We start from the raw sequence: 21,416 nt of genomic DNA, 5'->3' as shown, positions 1-21,416 counted from the left end.
GTGCAACCCCGGCTGCGCCGGCGGTGCCACCTGAGGGTCCCGGCTCGGGGCGATTCCCAGCGCCAAAACCCGGGGCTGCCCCCAGGATAGCTGGGATTAGCTATCAAATAACTTTGCATTTAAACCCTTTTTAACAGGGCTGGAGGTCGGGAGGGTAAGGGCAGAGGTTAAGCCTGGCCGCGGCCGGGCGCTGACCCCGCGGCCGGGGACGCCGGAGAGGGGACGGGGCGGCACGCGGGGCCGGGGGGTGCGGGACCCTCGCCCCGGCCATGCCACCCACCCACTTCCCCTTGCACGGTGGGACCGGGCAGGGGGCGGCTTGTGGGGACCTCGCAGTGGGGTGTCCCCACAGGAGGGGGTGCCCCATAGGAGGAGCGTCCCACAGCCCCCAGCCTCACCACTCCCGTCACTTACTGAGGCTCTGCAGCAAAGACGACCAGCTCTTCATCTCCAGCATGGCAGGGGTCCTGTGCCCCCCTCCCCAGGCTGGTGCTCAGGCTGCTGGGGGGGCCCAGGACCGGTCCCACAGCCCGGCAGCAGGAGGCACAGCCCCGGCGCTGAGCCGCTGGCGGGTGACAGCGACCATTTTATTCCCTTTTAACTCTGCCTGCGTGGCTCCGGCGCGCTCATCCTCCCCCTCCCCGCCGCCCAGGCTGGTCCTGAGTTGGGGAGTTTTGCTTTTCCCTCCCTTCCCTCCTCCTCCCTCCTTGCACTTGATAGCAGCCTTGTCAAGACCGCCGAGCTGTGCTGACCCCTGCCCTGGCGCTGCTAATTAAGGCGGCACAGTGACAGCCCCAGTGCCTTGCCACCTCGCCACGGCACCACTGCTCCTAATTGGAGATGCTTTTGAGTTCTCAAAAACAACCCCAGTCGGGGCTGGGGGTCCAGGGGGAGTCCTGCACCCATGCCAGGGAGTGGTGCTGCAGGGGGATGCAGCACCCAGCCCGCACCCATCAGCATCCCGGATAGTGAGATGCCAGAAATTATTGAGAAGCTGATGCAAAATTGGATAAAAAAGACGCTGAAGTCAGGAGGAAAGTGGGACTGGGATAGGTGAAGGTGAGCAATTCCCTCGGGAACGTCCCCCTGCATGAGGGGCACCTCGTGCTGGGGCCTCCCGAGGTATTTTTGGATGGCGAGGAGTGAGGGCAGCGGGCATGGCAGGGAGCCAGGACACGGGGCTGTATCTCCCTGCGGCAGAGCAGGGGCTGGCAGGGGTATCAGCCGGGACACCTGGGTCCTGTCCCTGTCCCTACCCCCCTGCTGAGACCCTGAGCACCCCGGGGAGCCCCAGCATGGCTGAGGGGGCCTCTCAGGCGCACCCCAGCACACACCCAGCCCCGGGGCCGTGTCCCCTGGGCTGTGCCAGCAGCCTGACGGATCTATTGTGTCGTGACAGACGAGCTGTTTTATCGCGTCGAGGGAGCCATTGCCAGCCGTCAGGCTGACCCCGCCGGCGGGCTGAGGAGAAACAGAAGAGGGCTTGTATCATCCGGGGGGTCAGAGGGCACGGAGGCAGCCGGCCCCCCCGCATTCCCAAATTCCTGGGATGCACGCCCGGGCAGGCAGCTGCGTGCGGCCCCTGAGCTGCAGGTGGGGGGCTGGCAGGGTGTGGGGACAGACACCCCCCGTCAGCACCCCCAGCCCCAGCGCTGCCAGCCCAGCCTCCCCTTGTCATCCCTGTAGCATGGAGACTGTGCCCTGAAACAGTGTCCCCAAGCTGTCGTGTCCTGCAGCATCCCTAAACCGGTGTCCCCAGTCTGTCCTGTCTCACCCCTGAAATGGTGTCCCCAGCTGCCCCATCCCACTGCAGAAGCTGCCTCCACAGGTGGGCACAGACAGGGACAAGGATGCTGCCAGTGTCTCCCAAGCCAAACCAGCAAGCAGGGGGTCACTGCTTTTCCCACGCCACCCCAAAATCCGGTGTCACCTCCATGTCGGGGCTCTAGTGGGACAGGCAGTGTGGGACGGTGAGTGCAGCCATGATTCACATGGAATTAACTGGAAAACGCATCCTCAAGGCCAGAGCAATGTTCCAGCACGGTGAGATGGGGATGTTTGGTAGGACCCCGCTTCCAGCAGCGGGAGTTTTGGGCAAGCACTGAGCAATGCTGCCCCCCCAAAACTGCCCCCAAGACTCACATCAATCCCACTGGGCTGACATCCCTGGCATCAGGCATGGCCAAGCTGTGGGGGTATGATGGTGCCAACCACGTGGGTCAGAGCCTGTCTCTGCCCCCTCACCCTGGCACTGGGGGTCTGTGCAGGGCAGTGGGGAGTAAATCGCCCCTGGAACCTCTCTGAGCTCCCCATCCCTTCCTCCCCTCCCTTCCAGCAGCCTTTGTGCCGCCGCCAAGCCGGCACCTCCGGGGTGGACACATTAAGGCAGCACAAAGCAGAGCCGAGAGGCATTTCGGGTGCAATTTTCCCTGCTCCATTATTGACAAACAAGCTGCTTTGTGCAGGTGATGCTGAGGCCAGCGCAGCAGCTGGGACACCGTGCCATGCTGTGCCGAGCTGTGCCAGCTGGACAGCCCCACTCCTGCCCCACAGCCAGCCACGCTGCCCTCCCATCCGCCACATCCCGGGTCACCCAGATCTGTGTCACACCTGAAAACCAAGGGCAGAAGAGGCAGGGGGAGCGCTCCAGGCTGAGCACTGGTGCCCGGGTGGGCGCTGGCATCGCCACCGGGCAGCCCCTTTCCCCCGGCCGGGGCGGCTGGGCACAGCGTGCGGCGAGTCTGTCGTTAGCGCCGTGCCAAACCCAAAGTGGCTGCTTCGGAACGGCAATCCAATAAAAGTGCTACTTGTCTATTTATCATCCTCAGGGCTTTTTATCACAGTGCAGATGGCTGCTACCTTCGCAAGGCACAGCAGTGTGCTGGCACGCGCCCGCCGCACAGAAGCTCGGGCGCCGCGGAGTCTGTGCGTACACCTGCGAGGAGCCGGCGGCCGCCTGCTCCAGAGAAGCCGGCCGGGAGCTGGGCAGTGCTGCCTGCCAGCGCCACGGCGCCCCAGGACACGCCAGGTCCCCGCCTGGGTGGTGTATGCACCGGGCATCGGCACCAGGGATGGGCATTGGGCGTTGGAACGGGGCATTTGTGCTGGGGATGTCCACCAGGCGTTTGCACTGATCATTTGCACAAGGTGTTTGCATGGCGCATTTGCGTCAGGGATGGGCACTGGGTGTTGGCACTGGGCATTCCCCATCCCTGGAAGTGTTCAAGGCCAGGCTGGAGAGGCCTTGGAGCAATGTGGTCTAGTGTAAGGTGTCCCTGCAGGGGCAGGGGGTTGAAAGAAGATGATCTTTAAGGTCTCTTCCAACCCAAACCATTCCACAACTCCATGATTTGCACTAGGGGTGTTCACGAGGCGTTGGCACGGGGCTGATGCAGTGGGCACGTTCACTGGGCACTTGCAGGGGGTGTTTGTTTGCACTGGGCACCTGCACCGGCCATTTGCACCGGGGGTTATCAACGGGCGTTCCACTGGGGACCCGCAGCCTGTCATTACCCAGCTGGGCGGGCTGTGGGCAGCAGCAGCAGCGGCAGCAGCGGGCACAGGGCGGTGGGTGGGAGCCGCTGGAGCAGGTGATTAAAGCTGTATTAAGTGTCTGTCTGCACGCGGGAGAAAACACACCTAATTATCCACCGGAGCCGGCCGGGAGGGAGGAGCGGCCCCGATCGCAATCGCGTAATGAAGTGGAACGCGGGGCCAGGCCTGGCGCGGGCAGTAATTAAAAGGCAGCAAAGCCAGAATTGCAACGGTGGCAGGCAGCGGGCAGGGTCCCAAACCCGGAGCCTCTGACTTCCGTGGGAATCCCTTCTCAGGGAGCCCACTCACATCCCCGCTCCAGGACATCGGCCTGTGCCCCGTGGCCTCAAGCGCCCGCTGCTTGCGCCAAATCCCCCCTGTATGGCACAACACCGGCGCGCTCCAGCAAAGCCACCCGGGTGCCAGGACGCGGTGCCAGCACCCCCGCCCTGCCCGCGGGCGCCGGGCAGGCTCCGCCGTGGCACCGTTGCATGGGCGTCGAGCGCGGCCCGCTGCGCGGAGGCGATGCCGGGACACGGAGGACCGGCGCCGCTGGAAAAGGCGGCGGCGAGGCGGCAGGGGCGGCCAGCCCCACCTCTTGCACAGGAGCCAAAGCCGCCAACCCACGCCGCCGCTCCCCGAGCGGGTCCGGCGGGTCAGGAGCGCCCCGGGCAGACGCCGCGTCGCCCTGCCTGTGCCCGGCGTCCGCAGCACCGCTGCAGGGACCCCACGCCCGCACCACCCCCCTCCCCGGTCCGGCCGCCCCAGCCGGTTGGGAAGTGGCCGGGCTTGCCCGGGAATGCCGCTTGCATCAGCCCTGGCCTGGCTGGCACCGCTGGCAGGTGGGGACGTGCCGTGCCAGCGGGCAGCACACTGGGGTCAGGCCCTGGAGGGACGCAGCGGGGATAAGGGCAACCCTGGCAGCACCACAGGGACCCCCGCATCCTGTGGGGTGGTGGCATAGGGGACACTCAGAGGGGCAGTGACCACCCATGCCACCTCCCTGTCGTTCCAATTGCAGCACGCTGCGGTGCCAGCACTCACAGCCCCATCCGTGGCACGGTGACAATCTCCACTACAGCATGTGGCACGGTGGCAGGCGGTGAGGACACAGGAGGACGTCCCCTCCTTCTCCTCTCCCTGTCTTTTTCTCCTTCTAATGGTTTTTTTTTTTCCTCCAAGCTCTCCAGAACAAAGTACACACTCTACCTCTTCAAACCCACCACCATCTGTCCGTCCGTCTGAGCGCCGCAGCCCCGCCGCTCCGAGCGGCCGCCTCCGAGCAGATGGTGACAGGGGAAGGACAAGCCGCTGCCACACAGGGCTCAACGGTGGCGGGTCACGGCGGCTCCATCGGCCCTGACCTCCTCATCCTCCCCGGCACGGTAATTACCCAGAGCGCCGAGCAAACAGCCTGCGCCGGGTCATTGTGCCGGACACCAACAAAGGGCGGCCGATGGCGCGACCTCCCGACCCCTGCCAGCCCCTGCCGACCCCCGCCACCCCCGCCCTCCGCCAAAAGAGCAATAAATCAAAGCAATGGGACGGGGACAGGCCGGCAGGCAGGGATGGGGATGGGGATGAGGATGAGGACTCCCTCCCCACCAGCACGTGGGTGCACCCCCTGCACCCGGACGATGAGTAGCCCCCCTGGATTAGTGAGGCCGTGCAAAGCATGGGGCACATCCCCCTCCCCGGCGGAGGAAACAAGTCCCTGCTGCCCTTGGGCACACACACAGGCTGTGTGTGCTCCCAGGCTGAGTGCAGAGGAGTGAGGGATGCTTCCTCTCCCCTCCACCCTCCGGTCAGAGCCAGTTAATGGGGAATTTCATGGGTGCGGCACAGCGGAGCGCGGCCGGGAACATGCCGGAGCCATCTGCTCGCAGGACCTGGAGCTGTCGAGCCGCCCTGACCTCGGCAAGGCAAACAATTTGCAGGAGCAGATGTCGCACCCTCCCTTCCCCCTCGGGGCTGTGGGTGTGTCACCCCCCGGCCTCGGCACCCCCACAAGCCCCCGGCACCTCGGGGTGGCCCCTTGCACCGAGCTGGGGGCACAACCGGAGAGCAAAGGCACATTGCAGAGACCTGGGAATCTCGCTGCAGCAGTGACACCCCCAAAATGTGGGGCCTTTGGGAATCTGGGCATGGCACAGCGGCACAGAGGATCCTTGCTCCCTCCTGGCACCCCGGCCGGGTGCCACTTCACATGTTGCCATCCCCCTGTGCCCGTTGGCAAGGATTTGGAGATCCGGCTGTGCCCACAGAGCTCATATCCTGCAACCCCCCTGCCCTGCCAGCAGCGCACAAAAGCGCCTGGCTCTGCCACCACCCGCACGTAGCACGGCATGACACGGGGGCAAAGGTGCAGGCGCGGCTGCTCCGGCAGCAGATCCCGGCTGGATCCAGGCTGGTTTCCCGCAGGTCCCCGGGAGTGGCTAGCACCGGTGTCTTTCGGACTGATTAAAATTCATTCTGCATGATTTAGGACCTAATCTCGGTGAAACTCCACAGCGCTTTATTAATAGCGCATTAGTGGATAATTCATGCGTTCGGATGAAAAATCAGCCCGTGTTATTCTCCGGGAGGGGGGGACACGGTGGGGGGGGGACACGGGCGCGGGGAGGGGGGCACCCCGCTCGCCCAGCCTCCCGCACCTCCCCGCCGCCGCCGCATCCCGGCGAGGCAGCAGCCCTTCTGACAACTGCCACCACTCATTAATCTTGACGAGTTTTCTGCTGAATATTCTTCCACAGGCTTTCAAACCGTTCACTAATTGCAATTAATCACTTACCGAAACAGATGTCAGGAACAATGGAATTGGGAAGTCTGGAGGCTTGATAAAGCTGTCAGAGGAGCGCGCTCGTGTGGCAGCGGGTGCCAAAAGGCGCTGGCAACACCTTCCCCCAGCCATGTGCTGGGGGGACCCGGTGACCCCGTCCTGCCCGCGCGGCATCTGTCCACCCCGGAGAGGGAGAACGCACGGAGAGGGGGCACGGGGGGCTCTGTGTCCCCATCAGCCACCAGCGCACGGGATGGGGATGTGGGAACTGTTTTTTGGTGATGGGAGTGGCACACCTGCAGGGAATAGCAGGGATCCCATCAGCACAGCCTCACCCTGACACCGGGCCGGCTCGGGCTCTGCTCTCCATCAGGAAAGCCGCACGGAGCCCCAGCGGGGCGTCACGTCCGCCGTGCCTCGCGCAGGCGACGGCACGTTCCCCGTCCCTGCCAGACACCGCTTTAGCACCAGCAGGGATCCAACAGCCTTCCCCGGCAGGCGCGCCACGCTGTTTACCCATCATACATGAAAGGTGCCGAGCTGACAGCTCCCGAGATGGGAGAGAGCTCCTGGAGACACTGACGGGGCCAAGGCGCCTGTGAGCATTCACCTCCTGCTCTTGGAGACCCCAGAGGCCACCCCATAGGTGACCCCAGCAAGGGGCAGCCCCCGGGCTTCTGCTCCCCTGCAGCTTTACCAGCTGCAGCTCTGCACACCCCCACACCTCAGCTGCTCCCCCAGCTTGAAGCCATCCTTTGGGAACAAGGTGGGGACAGGCTGGGAGAGGGAACACTTTCCCAGTCCCCCATGAGGCAGAGGATGCTGCACAGCCTGAGGCCACCAAGAGCAATTAGCCCCGAGTCCCCCAACCACTGTGGGGACACCGCCGGGGGGATACCCACACCTCCGCAGCGGGCAGAGTCAGGGGGATTGGAGCATCCTTCCGGGGCTGGCATGGCGCGAGCCCAGCCCGGGGCTCGTGACCGGCGCGGCCCCGACACATGTTACAATAAATATTCCGCACAGACACCGTTCCATATGTATGATCCGGTGGGGTGATGATTTTTCTACTGATCACTGGAAGTGACAGCTGTGCGGAGAGCAGGAGAAACAAAGGCACCGACTGCTCTCCCCGTTACACTCCGCTAGCGACATGATGGTGTGACACGGAGCGGCAGCATCTGGTGGCGCGGGGACCGGCAACCGGGACGGGACGCCTGTTAGCACCTGCCACAAAGGGGTGGCCACGGGGTGGGGACAGGGATGGGGTGGAAATAAGGATGGGGTGGCAAAGGAAATAGGGTGGAAATAAGGACAGGGTGGCAATGGGGACAAGGTGACAATAGGGATAGGGTGGCGATGGGGATGGTGTGATCATGGAACCAGGGTGACCATGAGACCAGGGTGGAAATAAGGATGAAGTGGCAATGGGGAAGGGGTGGCCATGGAGATGGAGTGGAAATATGGATGGGGTAGCAATGGGGACAGGGTGGCTTGGGGAAAGGAATGGGGACAGGATGGTGATGGGTAGAAATGAAGATGGGGTGGCCATGGATGAGTATGAGGTGAAAAGAAGGATGGGGTGGCAACATGGTGACAGTGGGAATGGGGTGGCAAAGAGGGTGACAATGGGGCTGGGGTGGCCATGGCAATAGGATGGAAATAAGGATGGAGTGGTAATGGCGACAGGGTGGCAATGGGGACAGGTGATGGGAACGGGGTGGAAATATGGACAGGCATCAGTGTGGATGGGATGTCAGTGGGAATAGGGCAGAAATAAGGATGGGGTGGCCATGGGGATGGCTCCCATCAGCCCTCTCATGCCCCACACCAGCACCCAGCCCCTCCATCCTGCCCTCCTGCCCCTGCAGCGGCTGTGGGATGGGTACAGGGAGCACCCGGCCACCGCAGCGCCTGGCCCAGGCAGGGTCAATATTTGCATTTGATTTGCAAGCGTTTCCTCCCCCCAGATAACGGCGGGGCCACCGCACGTAAGAGAGGGAGAAGTGCTGGGTTGGGTTAATTATTAGCGAACATGCAAATTCCCCCTCCACGAGATAACAATAAACACCGTGATTTCAGCGAGATAAACAGGGCTTTAAATTTCCAGCAGCCTTTACTGGTGTAAAAATAAGCGTCCCTTATTTATTTAGCTCCTTTGAGAAACCACATCAGTCCCCAAACACAGTCTTTTACTGTCAAGCTACAGTAGAAGCCTTTATAGGCGGCGAAGATCCTGACAGCTACCCCTAGCACAACCATCTTTTATTCATGCTCATAATATAAACTGTATTGCCTCAGAAACAAAAGGATTTAACTCGCTGCTGGCCGGGTGGCAGCGGCCGAGCCAAGGTCCCTGCTGAGGGCACGTGGTTGGGATGGCTTTGCTCTGACATCCCACATCTCTTCATCCCTCAGGATGCCTCCTCCTAGGGACAGTGCTGACACAGACCCCTGCTCTGATGCATCAGCACATCCACGGATAAAATAAGCCAAAATAACAATCCCCCCCCAACCTGGAGCCATTAGGCAAAGCCTCCGTGCTCTGCAGTTCCGAATCCCACCCTGCACAGACGCAGGAAGAGCAGCGGTTACAAGAGTGGTTCGTATTTAATAATGCAATTTATATTCCACTCTCAACATAAACTATTGTAAAGGCACACTAATGTAAAAATACATCTGGCTTGTCAATAGTTTATCTTCTGGATCAGCATCTAAATCCCTGGGCATTCTTGACTTATGGCTGCACCAGTGTCTAATGAATAAAAAGGTGCAAATTATAGGCCTTGCTTTAATGCTCATCATAAAATTAGATGATAGTTGCAAAAGCTGCATTCTCCTGCCCACAGTGCAGCAATGGTAAGCTATAAATAAAGTGTATTTAATGTATCCCAGCGCTGCGCAGAGCCAGGAAACAGTATGTTACTGCACAGCCTTCAATGGATCCGCCACCAGTTCAATGAAGTGATAACTGATCCATCATGTGAATTTATGTTAACTGTCTGCTCGCAAAGTCACGGCCCCAGCACTGTAAATAGCCCACAATCCTTCCAGCCCGGCCTGCCTGCCAATAAACCTGTCACCGGCAGGCTGGGAGCAGCCACCTTAGGACACCGCAGACAAACCATTACAGCTTGGGTTTCCTCCTGGTTTTTCCATTGCCGCCGTGCCTTGGTTTACCCACAGCCCAGCACCTCCCTCCTCGGGGCTTCCCAACCCCGTGCGATGCTTTTCCACCTCCCTGGAGCTGTCACATCAGGGATGCGGGAAGCCCAGATGGGATCCGGGGGGCTGGCGGGTGCGTGGGTGGGATGGCTCCCGTTCCGGCGACAGGCAAATGATGGGAAGGGGGGGACGGGCTGGAAATGGAGCCCTTCCAGTTCCTGCAACAGGGTGGGATGCAGAGCCAGGAGGGCACGGGCATGGTGGGAAAAATTCACTGGATGGGGACAGAAATGCAACTGCATCGTGACTGGAAAGCATCCTCCTCCCACAGAGATCTGCATCCCAGGGCTGGCCCCTAGGAAGGAGACATCCCTAGGAAGATGTGGTCACCAGGAAGGAGACGTTCCTGAAGACGTGGTCCCCAGGGAGGAAACGTTCCCAAGCCAATGTCCCCAAGAAGCAGATGTCTTTGGTAAGGAGACGTCCCTGGGAAGACGATGTCCCAGGGAAGGACACATCCCCAGGTAGAGGATGTCCCTGAGGAAATGTGGGCCCTGGGAAGGAGATATCCCCAGGAAGCAGATGTCTGTGCTTGGGAAGGAGATGTGCTCAGGAAGAAGACATCCCTGGAAGGAGATTTCCCCAGCAAGGAGACATCACTGGGAAGGTGTCATCCACAGGGAGTTGTCCCTGGGAAGAAGATGGCTCTGGGAAGATAGCATCTCCTGGAAGGAGACATCCCCCACAGGGATGTCCCTGGGAAGGTGTCATCCACAGGGAGGTGTCTCTGGAAAAGTGTCGGGAAGAGGATGTCCCTGAGAAGATGTGATACTCAGGAAGGAGATGTGCCTGAGAAGATGTCTCCAGGAAGACATAGTCCTGGGGAAGAAGATGTTCCCAAGAAGCAGACATATTTGGGAAGATGTCCCCAGGAAGGAGACATCCCTGGGAAGATGTCATCCCCTGGAAGGTGACATCCCTGTCATGGACGTCCCAGGTGTCATCTGCAGGGATGCGTCACCAGGAAGAACACATCCCAGGGAAGGACATCCCTTAGGAAGGAGACATCCCCCCCTTCAAGCAGCTCAAACGCATGGAGCCCCAGCAGGGAGAGACAGGGGACACAGTGATCCTTGGGGAGCAAGGTGGCACCCAGGAGGACACGGGGACACCGTGCCCGCGGGAAGCAGCGTTCGCCATCACCCGGCTCTCATTAACGCGGTTCTGAGCAGCCCCTAATAATAGCAACAGTAAATTCTCCTACCCAATTCGGGCCCATTTCTATAAATAATGTAGAATCTTTTTATTTACTGACAGGTTGTAAAAGTATCAGTGAGAATAATGTGAAATCAGGCGCTGCTGAATAATTCATGGCAGCGGCTCCGCTCTCCCCGTCCTCGCGCTCCCCTGGCCCCGGCGTTTACACGACAGCACCTTGCGCCCGGGTTTATCTCATAAAAACCAGGACTAACGACCTGGCACTAATTCTTTATCAACAGGGACTTTTACAGCAAGGGGAGGAGGAAGGAAATAGAAAGAAATAAAAATAACCCCGGGTGCACCCTATAAAAAATGCATGGGCCCATGTCCTCGCCTCCGCACGGAGCCAGCCATCCCTGGCTCCTCCCATCTGCAATTCCCCACAGACCCCACAGCCTCTCCAAAAATTAGTATTAATTAGCAGTACCCACAGCCCCACACTGGCATCCTGGGGCAGCGAGTGCAGGAAGGGTGGCACAACCGTGCTGGGACATGGGGACACCAGCACGACCCATGGGAAAACCAGGAGGAGTGATGGAGAGACTGGCAGGACCCATGGGGACAATGGCAGGAGCTGTGGGGATGATGACAGGACCCACAGGATTGATGGTAGGACCCATGGGGACACCAATAAGACCCATGGGAATGGTGGCAGGACCCATGGGAACACTGGCAGGGCCCACAGGGATGACAGCAGAACCCATGAGGACAATGGCAAGATGCTCCCTGTCCCCACGCCACCCTCAGGGATGCCAGCCTGGGGCAGCACACCCCTGCTGGGGGCAGATGGGTTAAATTTGGGCAGAAAAACCTGATTGCTGGGGCAACTAATCCCTGTAACAACCTGATCCGGTGTCCCTCATCCCTCCTGCCACTGCTGAGGGCCATGGGGACAGCGGGGACCCCCCTGCAGCCACCCCCATCCCCTCCCCAGAACAATACCTACCCACCGCTGTTTTGATGTGCAGCACAAAGCCGGGAGAGCTTTCCATGTAACATGATAAAAGCAAGTCCCCAGCCAGCACAATTATTTGATAATTCTCCCTTAACACCCATCAAATTAAAGCAATGTCCAAGGGCTGCCTGAAGTGGCACTGATAGGTATTAAACTTTAATGAGATTTAATGGCACTGCCCTACTTTTTAAGCGCTCGGGCCTACATTTATGAACATTTAATTTCCCGGGCCCTGACCTCTTTTTTTTTCCCCCCTTTTCCCCGCGGCCCCCCCTGCCCGCCCACCGGCACAGCTGGATTCTGTTAGCGCTGGCGGCCGCCCCGACCCGGGATGCTCGGGATGCTCAGCCAGCCCTGAGCCCATGGAAATCTCCAGGCGCTGCGGGGTGAGATCTTGACTCCTGCAGGGAGGGGGAGCCCAGAGAAAAGCCAGGGGAGAAAGGGGGGTGCAGATGTGATTCACCAGCGGTGAACGCAGCCAAATTTATGGAATGACTTAATTAATTTGCTCCTGGGATGAGGTGACACCACGGGTCCGAGTGGTTGGAGGGCCCTCACTCTGCTGCAATGGGTTTATTTAAGCACCCCTGAAAAATAAGCATGCCCCCGTTGCAAATCCACTGTGCCAGGGCAAATTTGGGGGGTCAGACCCCTCAACGCCCCCAGGGACAGAACACAGCCCACTGATCCAGTTTATTGCTGCCCTCTAGTGTGTACGGGACAGTCCAGGCCTGCTGTCACTTGTCCCCCTCCCCACGTGTCCCCCTGGCCACTTGGGCACCCAGGATGCTGCATCTCAAGTGCGGACAGCTGAAGAGATGCTCAGAGCCCTGACAGACGGGGTACCAGAGAGCATCACCTCAGCACCCCAAAATCCCACTAATGGGGCTGCAAGATGGGCACCACAGCACAGACTGGCACCAGTGACACCGGGCATCACCTCCTGCCCCATGGCAGGGCAAGGCCAGGCTGGACAAGGCTTGGAGCAACCTGGCCTAGTGGAAGGTGTCGCTGTCTATGGCAGGGGGTTGGAATGAAATGAGCTTTGAGGTCACTTCCAGCTCAAACTATCCTGTGATTCTATGGTCCTGGTGGAATACAGGATGCAGCATTTCCCTACACTGGGGAGTACCAACCAGGCTGCTGGCATGGGTTACCACTTTACGGCATGAGGGTTAGGGAAACTGAGGCACACACCAGTGCAGCCAGCTTCTGTGCTGGAAATGTCCCTCTCCCGCCTTCCCAGCACCCACCTCCACCGCAGGGAGCCCAGCAGCAGGAATGCAAAGGCAGGGCAATAAAAGGGAGCGTTATCAAGCCTCAGCAGAGCTGACAGCTCAGGGAGGAGAGCAGGGAGGGAGGGAAAGGAACAGAAAGGAAAAAAAAACCCCACCCTTAACCCCGAGATCACTTATCATTCAGGCTGCATCACGCATCTAGAAAGTGCAGACACAAAAATGTAATGTCATAACATTCGCAGTTCAATAACCTTTGCTTCACGAGACGGCTTGAACTGTCAGAGGAGCTGGAAGGTAAATATTTCAGCGCCCAGGCACTGAATGCAAAGGCGTGGGGAGGGGGTCGGCCTCGGCTTCCCCAGCTCGCCTCGACACGTTCAAATATCCCCCGCCGTAAATCCCGGCCGGCGCAGGGGAAAGGCCGTGGCGCGGATAAAATACGAGCAGATATAAAGCCAGACACCTTTATTGTTCGGCAAAGTCTTCCAACAAGTTATGAACCCGCAGCTTGACCCTAACCCATCATCTTGTTATACAGCGGAAACAAAGGCAGTGCCGGGAGCTGGGGCTGGAGCAGGGCAGGATGCGGGTGAGAAGGAGGAAAACCCAGCCTGCCTCCTCCACGGGGGATATTTGGGTGTAATTCATCCCTAAACCCCACATCTACCACACTCCAGGCTGCCCGCGGGGGAGCAGACCCCGTGTTAGCCCCCTCCAAGGAGCCTCCCTGCCAGGTTCAAGGATACAGAATTCCCCTGGCCGGGGTTAACAGGAGCAGGACCCGGCAAACACCAGTTAACCAGGACGGCTCATGTGCCATGCGGGCAGGAGGAAGGAGATTGCACAGCCAAGGAACAACGGCTGCGGGGGTTGGCAAACCAGTGAGGGATCCAAGGGGGAGCAGAGGGATTTCCCAATGGGGAAAATTCCCCTAACAGCACTGGGAAGGTGAGTGCAAAGGGACAGCACGGCACAGCGGGCAGTGCCCTGGTGTCCAAGCCAGCTGCACGGCACGGTATGGCACAGCACGGTATGCAAGAGCAGTGCCAAGCAGCTTGCGCAGCCCCTGCGTGGCACACGCTGCACGGACCTCCCCGATCCAACTGCGCGGCACAGCTGGGGACAACCGGAGCCACCTGCCTGCAGCTGGGCTGGCTCTGCCACGGCGCACCCCAAACGCCGGGGAACAGCAGCGCCAACGCTCGCAGGGGAGCGGGACACCCCAGTGCCAAGCAGGGAGGGCATCCAAGGGGGCACGGCCGCGGTGAGGAACAGTTAAACGGCCCCCGCCCGCACGGGGCGTGCGGCAACAGGCACCGTCGCACCCTCCCCAAACACCTGCTACCGCCGCGCTGGCACGGGGCGAGCGCCCGGAGCGGGCACGGCAGCGGCGGCGGTGGGGAGCACGCCAGGGCCCGCAGCAAGAAGCGGCATGTCTGCGCTTGGCAGCACAACAGAGAGCAGGTGACAAGCGCGCCGGCGGTCGCTTTATTACAGGAAGCGAGCACGCAAGCATCTGACGCCGCGCTGCCCGGAGAGAAAATAAAACACCCCCCTCCCCTGCCATTAACAATCCCTCCGCGGGCGCCAGAGAAGGGCCCCCGGAGGCGGGGGGTGGGTGCCTTGCTGCAAAATGATGGCCCGGTGGCATCACAGCTCAGCCTCCCCCCCTGCATCACTCCCAAGGCCAAGAAAATCCCAAGGGAGTAAAATTATGTGTGTGTGTGCGCAAACATTTTTCCTCGGCAAACACTCCCCGAGACAACAAAATCAGCCGCCCCTGCACCCGTTCCCGCGCCGCCCCGCTCCTCTGACCCAGCAATTAGAGGCAGGCATTAATATTTAAATATTGCCAGCTCAGGAGAAGGGAAATCAAATAAAACACGCCGGTGTGCTGGCAGCACATCCAGCTCCCGCTCCATCGGCCTCAAAGAGGGTGCACAGCAGCAGTGGGGGTGCTGTGCCACACCGCTGGGGACACCAGGGCATTGATGCCACGAGGGGAACCCCCTTTCTGGGCCAAATCAGGGTGAGCAAGGAGGTGGCCAGCAAATGGTGAGCAAGCAGCAGTGATGCTCCTGCCTGCTCAGCTGGGGGGTTTCAAAGGAACCCCAACCCCATGCTTTTGGGGTCCCCGCTCCCTCCCAGCCACAAAGCACCCGCCTGCAGGGTGCTGGGGACACACACATATTCAGGCTGTACCCCCCTCCGGGAGTCACCCCCCGGTCCCGCGGGTGCTCGGAGGCGGTGCTGGCCCAGCAAAGAGGATTTACTGCTCAACGCAAGGGGCTTTAGAGGCAATAACTTTCCCTCCTCTTGACTTAAATGGATTTGAAACTTCAAAAAGGATCGAGGGGGCAGGCTGCCAAGCGGCCGCCCCCAAGGGCTGACCCTGCGGGGGCTGGGGGGGGCCGAGGGGGGGCTGCGAGCCCAGCCAGGGCCAACGGCCGTGGCGGATAAGGGTGGGGGGGCCCAGAAGGCCCCGAGATAAGGCAGCCGCCGTTAGGGGTGCGGGAGCTCTGGGGCGCTTCCTCCCACCCTGCCCCGCGGTACAACCGCCAGCGGGCAGCGGGGTGCCGGGGTGGGGGGACGCGGGGGGGAAGTGGGACAGCCAGGGCGGCCAGGGCATGAGGCATGAGGCATGGCAAGGGCCAGTTCAAGGGCAATCCCCCTGGCAGCCTGCCCGGGCAGCTGCCACAGGCCAAGCTCTGTCCCGGCTGCTCCTTCCCGGGGCTTTGGCAGGGCTGCCCCACAGCCCCTCAGGGGCACCCAGCACCCCACAGGTGGGTGATGCACCCCAGCACTGCCAGCACATGGGGTCTGCGTTGGGTGTCCCCATTGGGCCATGATGGCAGAGGCCATCTGCTGCTGCCCACGGTAAGGCCAGGCCTTACACCCGGAGCTGGCGGCAGTGCCAGGGCTCTGGGACAGAGGTGTGACCCATGGCACTGTGCCCTGGTGTGGGGGAGAGCACCACCACCTCCCACACGGCTGGCACAGGCACAAACCCCCCAGGAACAGCCCCTCCAGGCCTCAACCTCCCACGGGCCAGACGCCAGGGTCAGAGAGAGGGCTGGGGGACAGAGGAACAAACAGAGGAGCAGCGATTAAAACTAACACCCCCTCCTCAAGCTGCCCCCCGCCCCGTTCCCCTGTCCCAGCCACCAGCATGCTAGGAAGGAATAAACTGTCCTGCGTCCTTCGGCACCCCCCCCTGCGCCCCCCGGCAGCCTGGCCCCCTGCCAAAGCCACCATCTCCTCGCTGCAGCTCCCTGCCCTGCAGCCAACACGCTCACCCTCACCCCCATCCACCGCCCAAAGCAGGCCCCATGTGCGCGCACAGCAGCGCAGGCCCAGCGGGACGTGCAGGGACACGCACCCCGTGTGCCCCCGGCGAGCACTCGGCACGCAGCGCTTGACACCCCGCGGTTGTGCAACGCTCCCGCACGCTCACACGTGTGCTCACAGCCAGCTCCCCCCGCACACCGACCCCCCCCAGCCCCGTGGGACCCACTGGCCTTAGCTGGCCAGCCTTGCCAGGCCGCTGGCCCCGTCACAGCCGCCAGCTCCCCAGCAGGTTACACACACAGGCTGCCAAGCGCACACGCAGCCGGGCGCACGCTCCCCTTGCTCATACCCACAAACCACACGGGCTCACCCCGGTGCTCGCCGGCGCACGCGCGCCCTTGCAGGAAGAGGCGCTGGCTTCCCGCTGCCTTTTCCCTCCATTAACTCCCTCCCTGGATCTGGATCCTGCTCGTGGCCCAGCAGGCACCCACGCGGCGCCCACCCCACAGCTCAGTGCCCTCGGCCACGGGAGGAGGATAGGGATGAGGATGAAGAGAGCGGGGCACTCGCCCTGCTGCTCCAAGGGCTGGCAGTGGGCACTTGCCCAGGGCTTGGGGACAGATGCCACCGATGGGGCACTCGATTGACAGATGCCACCCATTGGGGACTGGCACCCATGTCACCATGCAAAGCGGGCGCTAGCAGGGCACGGTGAGCCGGCAGCCCCAGGGCGAAGGGCACGGCAGGTGGCACAGGCAGGGCTGGAAGAGCCAGGATGGAGCAGGGCAATGAAGGTGGAGGCAGGCAAGACGCTGGGGCTGTGGCATCAGCCCGGCACAGGGTGCGGTGCCCGGGCTCCCCACTTTAGGCTCAATCAGCAACACGGTCCCTCCCCAGCTCTGGCCACCCTGGGTGTCCAGAAACATGGATATACGGCAGCGGCGGGTGGGTAAACTGAGGCACGGCCCCACACAGCACCCTGTGTGCCCGCATCGAGAGAGGGACAGGCAGCAAGGCAAGGAGAAGGGTCAAGGTTAGGGCCACCAAGTGCCATGCCAGCCATGGGAAATGACCCCAAGGGTCTCTCCGGAATGTGGGTCACGGCACCCAGAGGGTCTCATCTCCCTACAACACTCCCCAGCTGGATCCCCAGCTCCAAGGCAACCTCCATTTTCCAACCCAGGGAGTCCCCCAAGGCCAGGGTGACCTCTGTCCACAACACTACGGGGCACCTGAAGCTCAGGGTGACCTCTGTCCCCCCCATGATCGGGTGCTCCTCCACCAGGGTGACCTCCACCCCTCACACAATAGGGTCCTCCAAGCCAAGACGACCTCCATCCTCCAGGCCACAGGGTCCCCCGCCTCAGCGTGAGCTCCATCCCCCAAACAACAGTGTCCCCTGAAGCTCAGGGTGACCACCACCCTCTGTGTTATGGGGTCCCCCAACTCTGGGGCGATGTCAGTCCGCACACAGTGGGGTCCCCCAAATCCAAGGTGACCTCCATCCCCCACATCACAGGGACCCCCCAGCCCCAGGGCAACCATGGGGTCTCTCAGCCCCAGGGTGACCTTGCTCTCCCACAGCATGGGTTCCTCCAGACCCAGGGTGACCTCTGTTCCCCTCACAACAGGGTTCCCCAATCCAGGGTGACCTCCATCCCCCACACCATGGGTTCCCCCAAACACAAAGCGACCACTGCCCCTTATACCATGGGGTCCCCCCGGTCCAGGGTGACCTCCATTCACCAAACAACAGTGCCCCCAAATCCCAGGGCAACCTCCACCCCCCTATATCATGAGGTCCCCCAACCCCAGGGTGACCTCCATCCCCCACTCCACAGTCTCTCTCAGCCCCAGGCTGACCTCTGTCCCCCACACCGCAGGGTCCCCCGACCCCAGGGTGACCTCCATCCCCCACGCCGGGCCCCCCAGCAAATGGGCTGGGGGGGGGTCTGCGAGCGGCGGGATCACACCAAACCCATCCCACCCCTCCAGCACCACCCGCACCCGGGGGGGACCCCGCTGCCCCCTCCCCACGGCGCTGCTGGGGGGTTCCCGTGGGGGGGGTCACTCACCCGCGGGCCGCGCCGTCCAGCGGGGGCTGCGCTCCTCCATGGGCAGCGCTGGAGGGAGCGGAGCGGAGCCGAGCGGAGCGGAGCCGTGCCGAGCCGAGCCGTGCCGAGCCTTCCCCCGCCGCTTCCTGCTTCCCTCGGCGCCCGCCCGCCGCCCCGGGAGCCGCACGGCTGGAGCGTGACTCACCGGGGGCCGGGCCGGGCAGGGCAGGGCGGCGGGGGCGGGGGCGACGGGCACCGGCAGCGAGGCACGAGGGGCTCCGAAAACGGGGATGCTGGGCAGGGAGCGGGACCCCTCCCAGCCGGGATCACCCCCCCAGTTCACCTGGGATGGGGGTTCCCCCGATGCGGGGGGTCCCGCGGGGTCTCCCTCCCTCCGCAGCATGCCAAGAATTAGGGTGAGGGGGGTGTCACTACTGATGACCCCACAGGTGACCTCTCCCCAAATGTAGAGATGAGGGGATGCTTGTGCCAGGCACTGATGGGGGCCAGAGGTTGGGGTGGGATCCAGGCCTTTGACCCCCACCCCAAAACTGCTCCAAGACACCCTGGGAGGCTCAGGGGTGCCAGCCTGGCCCAGCACAGTGAGCACCCAGGGTGGTCCTGAGCCCAGACCCTGCAGAGATAAGGGGTATTCCCCTCGGAGCACCCCAGTGCCCCAGGGACCCCCTGCACCAGGAGTGGGAATGAGAACAGCACTGTCCCCCCCGGGTGGGGATGGTGGTGGTCAGCCCTGTGCCGTGCCACCATCACCTGGGCTTGGGGACACCAGTGACATGAGTGGGGTGGGGCTCAGCCCACTCACACAGGAGGAAGTTGCCCATCATTCACCGGCCACGCCGGCTGCCTCCACGCGCCGGACAGGCTCGGCTGCCTCGGACAGGCCAGACCCCCACCTCCCCCGGGCCAGAAGGAGGCTTCAGTGAGGAATCTCATCCTGGCACTGCCAGCCGTGAACTGGCATCTCTGCAGGAGGAGACAAAGGCCATGACAGGGACACCCAGCTGTCCCCAAACAAACTGCCACACCACCACACACACAGCCCCAAGCCCTTTCCCGGCTCACCCTCACCTCTGCATCCCCTCCTTCCTCCTCCTCTTCCTGCAACAGGCCCTAGTGCCCGCCACGCCGGTGCTGCTGCGGTGCCGCTGCTGCCCGCCACCCCCCCAGCCCTCCTCATGCTTCCCCCCCACCCTCCTCGTGCTTCCCCCCCCTCCAACTCCCTTTTCCCGTTCTATTTTAAATTTTTATTGCATTCTTTTTAAAGAATACAGAGGAACAAATGCCCTTATCAGCAATTCTCACAAGGTATAAAGAGCTGCTTTTATCTCCTGCCTTTACTAATCTAGAGCGAGCCAATGCCTGTTAATTTTTTAATTTTCCTGGTGAATGCATTTGTGGTTCCGTCAGCATCCATCCGGACACGCACACAGGATCCCCTCGGCATCCCAGCCCAGCCACCCTGGCATGGGATTGTCACCGTGCTGGCAGAGCAGTGGCTCATGGTTTGGCAACCACAAAGGGGTTTTGTGCACCAGGAAGTCCTGTATGTGACACAAGGCTCACCAGGACACCCTGGGATGTGTCACCACCCCCAAGATATGGAGGTGCTCCCGGGGATACCAGCCTGGCTCTGCCTGGCCATAGGGACTGCTGACAGTGTGGGTCTCCATGCCAAGCTGTCCAGCTGTCATTGTCACTCTCTCTGGCTGAGGTCCCTGCAGGGGCAAAGGGGGGGTCACCCCTTTGTCCCCCCCCCAGGATGGGACACAGCGCAGGCTGCCTGCACAGCAGGGCTGGGAGCGCGGCAGCGGGACGCGGTGCACAGATGAGATGTGGCAGGCGTGTAACAAGCCATTAGTCACTGTCACCTTTGCCCGGCAGCCACTGGCAGGGTAATAAATCCCGGGCTGACTCCAGCGGGCCCGTTCCAGGCCACGGCTCCCAGCTTGCCTCCACGCCACTGCCGGCTGGGCTGTGAGCAGCTTGTAAATGCATCCTGGCCCCCCCGGGGGACACAGTGCCTTGCAGGGTCCCCAAACCACGGCCAGATCCCCGTGGGGCTGATTGACGGGTGACATGGGCTACTGCAATCCTGGGGAGTGTCCTTCTTAGGGAATGTGAGGGGTCACAAATCCCCACCACCAAGCAGCCCCCTGGCCCTGCAGGCTGCCCCCTGGCTCTCCCTGCCTGTCCCGGCTTCCTGCCCGTTGCACCTTGCGGTTCCCGGCTCTTCCCAGCCCAACGCCAGGAACCGGCATCGGCGGCTGTTACGGGATCAAAGGAGCCTGGCGTGGCCCAGCACAACACGGCCCGGCGCGCCCGCCGGGAAGGGCTGGCAAACAGGCCGGTCCAGGGAGGCGGCAGGCGGGAAGCACGCATGATACCTCTCCTAAAAATGCTGCTGCTCCTGACGGACGGGGCGGCCGAGTCCCTGGAGCCGCGGTCCATCCCAGCCCCGGGGGCCCCCCGGTTCCCCAGCACAGCCAGCCCAACACCGCGGCTCTCCCTGGCGCCCACAGCCTGACTCACGGCCCCGGGGATGGCGGGCAGGGACCGTGGAGCTATCGGGGTCACCTTCCCAGCGGGGCTGCGGGTGTTGGATCCCAACCCCAAGCCGCTGGGCGTGAGCCTTCACTGGGAGCCCCAAGCAGCACACTGGGCTGATGGTCACCCCACAGTGGGACGGGGGCATCCTTTGGGAATGGCAGCCCTGTACCCTCTGGTATCCCCCACCATCACCTACTTGTGGCTCCAGCGTCCGCACCCTCCACATCCAAAGGCGTCCGCTGGCCGATGTCCGGGGCAGTGCTGCCCGTTCCCGGGCTCTCCCCAGCGCTGGCCACCCGGTGTCGGGGCTCACCGGCCACAGGCTTAGTGATGGCTGTCTCCAGGGACGAAGAGGACGCCTGGAAGAGAAGCAGGACAGACACTCAGCGCCGTTGCCTCTCCCTGTCGGAGCAGCGCTGGCGCGGGTGGGGGGCACAGGGGGGTTCGGGGCGCACAGACACAAGATGCTTTTGTTTTCCTGCCGGCCGGTGCACGTGGCCAGCGCGGGAGCCGCACGCCAGCCCCGCCGCGGGGCTACAGCTGGATCCGGCCGATGGCTCCCAGCACAGCCAGAC

The 21,416-nt window shown here is 62.1% G+C and overlaps 1 protein-coding gene across 4 annotated transcripts in view; it reads right to left on the bottom strand.

Moving 5' to 3' along the window:
* Window positions 1–21,416, bottom strand: part of GSE1 (Gse1 coiled-coil protein) — a 100,668-nt gene that overhangs the window by 45,308 nt on the left and 33,944 nt on the right. For all 4 annotated transcript variants that reach the window (XM_048316683.1, XM_048316682.1, XM_048316684.1 and 1 more), the window contains exon 2: window positions 21,038–21,200. In XM_048316683.1, coding sequence (XP_048172640.1) covers window positions 21,038–21,200 — 163 coding nt within the window. The remainder of the gene's footprint in view (window positions 1–21,037; window positions 21,201–21,416) is intronic.

The sequence above is a fragment of the Corvus hawaiiensis genome, chromosome 12 (genome assembly GCF_020740725.1).
Source record: "Corvus hawaiiensis isolate bCorHaw1 chromosome 12, bCorHaw1.pri.cur, whole genome shotgun sequence".
Classification (NCBI taxonomy): domain Eukaryota; kingdom Metazoa; phylum Chordata; class Aves; order Passeriformes; family Corvidae; genus Corvus; species Corvus hawaiiensis.
The sequence above is the reverse complement of the archived record's forward strand: the minus strand, read 5'-3'. Positions and strand labels throughout refer to the sequence as shown.